Here is a 6519-nt window from a genome sequence, read left to right on the forward strand (position 1 = left end):
TCGGCGCTCCTCGGGCAGAGCGGGGCGAGTCCGTACCACCCCCCCTCGCCTCCGACGGGGGTGGAAACTGTCCTTGCACAGGATGATGTTGCGCAGCTCCGTCACCATCTCTTGGCACACCGACACCTGCAGGGGAGAGCAGAGGCGTCCTGCTCACCTGAGCAAGCTCGGAGTCCCTCAGGGGCTCTGGCTCCCGGAGTGGTGAGGCCTTGGAGCCCTCAGGTGTCCCTGACCATGGATCTTTAAGGTCCCTTCCAACCCAGGCCATTCCATGATTCTGATGCCAAGTTTTTATGGACTCAGTGCTGTTGGTTTTAACATCAATGTTCAGACATCTACACTTGATTTAACCCAGCTCTGACTCTCAGCAGAGACCCTCCCCTGTGTTCCTCACATCAACACAAGATCCAAACCTGTTGCAGGTAGAAATCCCATCCCCAGGAAAGGTACCTGGATGCTGTGCACAGCTTTGATCCTTTGGAGCATCCCTACAGCCTCGCTCTGAGTAGGAGTGCACGAGAAGCTCATGGATTTTAGACCCTGCCCAAAGGACCAAGCCTGCTGCTGTGTTTGAGGTGTCAAAGCTAGGAATGCTCCTCCAGCTGGGTGCATGACTTGCTCTAGGACACCCCACAGACAGCAATAAACACACCCTGTCCCCTCAGGACACTCCCAGGTCCTACCTCTGACTGTTCAGAGTGTCGAAGGCTCCACAGAAATTCCAGCATTGCCATAAAAATTGCTACGATTAAGCCACAGATGAGCACCACGAAGATTCCACCAATGTTCTCCATTCCCAAGCCTAAAATAAAGCAGGAGGGACACTCTGGAGAGGCAGAAACATCATCAGTCTCAAGTAGTGCTGCACAGAAATCCCAGGTTTTGCTGTTTTGTTGGCATCGGAGACACCCAGCCAGGGACCAAAACCACGGAGCCAGCAGTGTCCTATTAATAGCTCCCTGCATGACTCAGATGGCCAAGTGAGTGACTTGCAATAACTGCAGATCGAAGATGCCTTCTCAGAAATGATGATTTTGCAGATAAACAGCCAGAACATTGGAGGGAAGCACAAAGCAATTTGTGGACAAACCGAAAACAGGAGGGGAAAAACGCGGGATCAATGGGGCACATTAATCCCTGCAAATTATTCACCGAGCTCCGGTGGCTTTGAACTTTGCAAAGGAAGAGGAGCAAGGTTGTTAAAGGAGCAGAGATGAAGGAGACAGGGAAGGGCTTTAAAGGCAGCTGGCACAAGGAAAAGCTCCTCTGATTACATCACAAAGTGCTGCAGGAAAATGATTCCGGCTGCTTGGACTGCAGTGGGAAAGGAGAGGCTCCAAACAAGAGCAGGATGCTGTGTCACTCTACAGAGTGACAAAATGGGGTCTCTGTTATGGGTTGGATCTCTCTGCCCAGCACCCCTGGCCCATGAGAAGGAAACAGCCCCTTCCATGGGGTGCTTTATCCCACCTCCCTCAGACAGCCTGCTTCCACTGGATGACCACGATGCCTACCCAGCCTGCATTCCAGGAAGTTCACCAGCTGAAGAAAAATCCATCCCTTAAAATACCTGAGTTTTCCATGCTCTGAGGCTGTCACCTCACTTCCCACCACAGCCCTGGTTGCCAAAACTGTGCCTTCATCTGCCTGTGAGATGAGCCAACCTCGACATTCGCTGTCCTGGGATGTGGCTCCTCTGTCCTGTGTTTGGTTTGGGTCCCTGATTGGATTGATTACTAAAAAACACATGCCCTGCACTGGGTTTGCTGTATGAGGCCATTTCTCAACAAGAACATCTATAAAAATCTTCCTCTCCCTCCTGTAGCATTAAATCAAAGTGTAAGAATCGATGATTTATTGACTTAATCTCGGCTTGGCTTTTAGACATAAAAACCTCACCAAAATCCTTGTAAATCGCTGACCTGTTTTGTTCTAAAACTTAGGAGGTCACATTTCTGCCTCCTCCTCCGTCATTCTCTTGGCACCACCCCCAGAGCAATGCAGGGAGTCTGTAAATCAGAGACTTTTGCTTCCTCAGCAGTGGCAAAGCAGAAAACACAGCCTGGAATCACAATTTAGACCCAAAGGTAAAGGCCATCCGCTCCTCCCAGCAGCTCACAAGTGTGAATTCAGGGTTGGTACCTCTCTCTACATCCTCCCAGCATTCTGCCTGGGTGCCACCTCAGACACCCAAGCTCACTGAGAGGTATTTCCTTCCTCCATGCAGCTACAGCCTTCCTCATCTCCCAAACTGAGGAAGTGAGCCATGGCACAGGGAACAAACCAGCAGAAAAACTTGCCCAGGGTCACAGACTGTGCTGGGTAGTGCCAGAAACAGCCCAGCTTCCCCCTTCCAAAGCCATCTCAAAACAGCCCCCAGCCTAGATTCCACCTTGGAGTTGATTTTTGCACAGTTCACAGAGAAAAAAACCAAACTCTTCCACCTTTGAAAGTAACTCCATTAATAGCAGTAACCTGATGTCTTACACCTTCAACCTGGAGATTAGTAACTGGGGTTGCCTGTAGAGCAGCACTGCCCAAAACTGAGCATCACCTCCCAGCCCCACGGGGGTCCCATCAGGAACTGCGCAGACACACACACATCTACACCTGCTGCAAGGTCAAAAACGCCAAAAGAGCTTCCCCACATCTGGCCTGGCTCTTTTCTCTGCCCTCACAAAGGTCACAAGGCTGTGCTTTTAACTGGGGGGCCTGCTGGCCTCCCAGAAAACACTTGCTGAGGAAAGGGCAGCTGCCAAAACTAAAAAAATGCAGCAACTGTGTTAAGCTGGCAACTGCTCTCACGCTGGGACATCAGCCTAATGTGGTGGCTTTTATGGCAATTTGCATAGCATTACCCAAAAGAATTTGCTCCTCAGTTTACAAATGTACTAATAAAGTCCTCGTGCCCCTTCCCCTGGCTGTGTAAAAGATGCTTTCACTTGGAGCCATTAACCAGCGGGCCTGTGGTGGAGATCCATCTCCCTTCAAGGAACCCAGGATTTTGGTCTGATCCCTTTAGCCATCCATTTTCCCAGACATTCATTAGAAGCTAATTTACCCTCCATATGCCTCCAATATTTGTCATTTGGTTGTTCCCGCTATCTCTGCCCCAGGCAAAAACACACAGCGTGAGGCACAGCGGAGCTGTTTGGCTTTCTCCTTGAATTGTGAGGGAAGGAATCTCAGGTCAGAAGAAGGGGAAAAAGTGATTCCCAGGCAGAAAACAAGGCAGACATGCAGCTGGGTGTTCATCCTTGCACCTCTGGCCAGGATGTTTCTGTGCCTGGTCGCCTGGGAGTGCAGGGCTCACCTTTGGCTCTGTGGTCCTCCTCTTTGGGGCATTTCCCTCCTTCCCACCACTTGCGCTTCAGGATTTCCAGGCGGTTGTTCTCCTGCAGCTGGAGGATGGCCAGGTCGAACTCGTCGCGGAACACGGAGCCTGCAAGGCCAAGAGGGACGTGGTAGGGTCCCGCCTTCCTCCCCATCATCATCATCATCATCATCATCATCATCATCATCATCCTCCTCCTCCTCCTCCCCACTCGCCCCATCCCAGCGTGCCCAGCTACCACAGCTCCTCTCCGGGTGCCTCGGAGGGGGTGTCAGTCCATGCAAGCCATGGAAAGCTGTGGCCTCCCCGCTGGGAATGTCACCTGGTTAATGTCACTTGCAGAAGGTGACTCTGCCTGGCCACCACGACCCACACAGGCCACTGGAGGAGGTCCATGACAAAGGGAGCTGTGGCTTTTAAATGAGCAGTTCAGTATCACTGCTCCTGCAGACCACGGAGGTCCCTCTCCTGTCGTTCTACCTCCAATTCAACCTTGCTCTAACGCTCCTTCCCTCAAACTGGCCATGGAATAGAAATCCTGAGTTGGAAGGACCCCAAGGATCATGGAAGCCCAAATGTCCATGGTGGAGAAGCTCAGTCCTGTGCTGGGCGTGGAGCTCTGCTGCAGTCCCAGTGTCTGCTACCAGAGATCCCGAGGAAAGGCCGTGGGAAAGGCTGCGCTTCTCCCAGTAACTCTGCACTATTGTCCCAGCCAGCAGCTTTCTGCTCCTCTTATCTGCTACGGTTTCACTGTTTAACAAGACAATGTCAGAACAAATTTAGCCCTGAAGGTAGGGATTTGTACTCACTTTGATCAGGTTGCTGTGACTTTACAAGCTTACCCATGTTCACTAAACTAGAGAGGCTGTTTGTGTGACGGGGCCTTATGTAATCCACCTCAACTTTGTGTTGCTAAATGCCAGGGCTTAAAGGTCAGGACAAGGCTTCCAGGCTGTCCAAAAGATCAGTGGATCGTTTGGAATAACAACGACTAAACCCTTATTTAGTGGTGATGTTCTCTTGCAAGGAGCTCATGCATTTGAAAGACAAAACCCCTGCATTTGTTAAATGATGATGAGCTGAGATAGCCCCTGAACCGCCCAACTCTCTGTCCTGCAGTTCTAAGAACCACCAGCTGTTAAGACACTCGTGCTAAAAACTACCAGAGCTGCAACAGCGTTACTTTGACATCACTTCTGGGATCAAAACAAGAAGCACAAAACGATGCACAAACACTGGTTGGGGAAGGAAACAGTCAGCAAAGAGCAGATATGCAGAAAACAAGCAGCAATTTTGAGACATCTTTCACATGAATTATTGAAAGAGCCGCGGTTCGCGTCTCACATGGCTCTGGACCAGAGCAGGGTCTGGCACATCTGGCTCTGAGCGTGGGCAACAGGTAAGAAATAAAAAGGACTCTGGGCAGAGCTGTGAGATGCAACGTTGGCTTGTAGAGCCGGCGCAGCCTTTGGAACGCTCCGGTCCTCTGCCGACAGCTGAGAAGGACTAGAATTGTTCTTCACTGCCTACCGACGGGCATGCCAATCCCGTAGCCCTTGGTGTCCAGAAGGCCCCCGACCTGCGTGAGGTTGCAATTGCGCTGCCGATAATACTCGTTCATGGTGGACTCCAGCAGGAAGGCGTAGTTGGAGTTCAGCACGCGCGCGATCCCTTCCTCCGTGCTCTTCACGAAGACGCTGGGCTGCTTGGAGTACATGTAATTCCACATCCGCTGGTACGTCTGGTAGCGGGAGTTCTGGTGAGGAGAAAGAGGCAGCCACAGCTCAGGGAGGAGATTTGGGGTGAATTAGACTCCCCAAAATTAAACCCCCAAATCGGGCGCCGCTGCAAAAAGGCCACAATGAAGAGAGGAAACAGATTTCAGATTCAGAGAGGACTTTGATGCCTCATCTTCATTCATCTCAAACAGGCCCAAACATGTTGGCAGTTTGTTGGCAAAGCTGGGCATGAAATGCCCCAATTCCAATTCCCCAATTCTTTGTGTAAATTCAACTTCAGAAAAAAAATCATACTTTCAATAACCACGTATCAAAAACACAAAGAAAAAGCCAGAAAAAATAGCTCCTGCTTGGCTGATTGAAACTTCTGGATGCTTCCTGTAGACCTCACACCCTACTGACCATCCCTCAAACATTGTCCCAACAGTTCTTCAGTGTCAGAGCCAGACTCCAGCACCCTGAGGAGGGCACTGAGGGCTGGGGGCAGCACAAAAGCTCTCTGGAGCTTGGTGCTTGCAAATTTTCTTCAAAAAATAATCCAGATTTGGTTCACCCCCCTGTGAAGCAAGTCAAAGTGCCTGCTGAAAAGAACTGGGGTTTTTTTGTCAGTGATTACAATAAACTAAAGCTCAGCCAGCCCCAAATCCTCAGAGTTTGCTGGTGGCTGAACCACCTTGGTCTGATGAAAAGAAAACTGAGAATGATTAATCTCTCTTGCCTGCACTGAGCAGAGAGTGAGACCTGCTCACACAAAGACTGAATATAAACACACTCTGCTCTACACCAGGATTTTCACACTGTCAAGGGCTCATTTTCTGTGGCTGCCGAGCGATGCTGGACAGCCTCGGGGACTCTGCTGCTGACCCACTTCCCGTCCTCGTCTGTCCAGCTCTGTCCTCTGGGTGCAGCCACTTGGGCAGGAGACAGATGAGCAGGGGGGGAGTTGGACCTGATTCGCTGCATTTTTAAACCTGAAACTCTGTATGGGCGTCAGGGGAAGCACTGCCAGGACACGGCGCTTCAGGAGGGGACAAACATTCCCTCATGCACCCAGGAAGGGAGGGGTGATGGAGGCAGCCTGTGTTATCCATCTCTGCTCTAACCTCCCCATCCTCACACCAGGGGCAAATAGATCCCAGCACAGCTTAAAGCACCGCAAATGGGACAAAAGCCTCTTTTCCTAATTTCCTCTCTGATCTCCAGCACCCGTCAGGCAGTGCAGAGACACAGTCAGGGGTTTAAACTTGAAAGCTTTCCTCAAGGGAGCCCCTCATGTACAACCACCTCACTCACTTAGGCTCTGCTCAGCTCATTTTAGATGTAAAATTTGGCTTAAAAGTAGCTCTTTTCCATATCCCTGAAGAGCATAAAGTTGGCCTGAAAAGCTCAGGCTCACTCCAGAGATTTCCCAGCCTTCCAAACTCAGTTCAGACTCAGAGTGGGGGG

General features: G+C 50.8%; 1 protein-coding gene across 1 annotated transcript in view; it reads right to left on the reverse strand.

Annotated features, from left to right (window-relative positions):
- GRIK4 (glutamate ionotropic receptor kainate type subunit 4) overlaps positions 1-6519 on the reverse strand; it is a 178642-nt gene that overhangs the window by 1487 nt on the left and 170636 nt on the right. Inside the window, exons 17-20 of the mRNA XM_017738362.1 lie at positions 4865-5090; positions 3314-3442; positions 684-802; positions 7-126 (exon numbers count right to left, since the gene is read on the reverse strand). Of these exons, the coding sequence (XP_017593851.1) occupies positions 7-126; positions 684-802; positions 3314-3442; positions 4865-5090 (594 nt within the window). The remainder of the gene's footprint in view (positions 1-6; positions 127-683; positions 803-3313; positions 3443-4864; positions 5091-6519) is intronic.

The sequence above is a fragment of the Corvus brachyrhynchos genome, unplaced genomic scaffold (genome assembly GCF_000691975.1).
Source record: "Corvus brachyrhynchos isolate BGI_N302 unplaced genomic scaffold, ASM69197v1 scaffold46, whole genome shotgun sequence".
Taxonomy (NCBI): Eukaryota; Metazoa; Chordata; class Aves; order Passeriformes; family Corvidae; genus Corvus; species Corvus brachyrhynchos.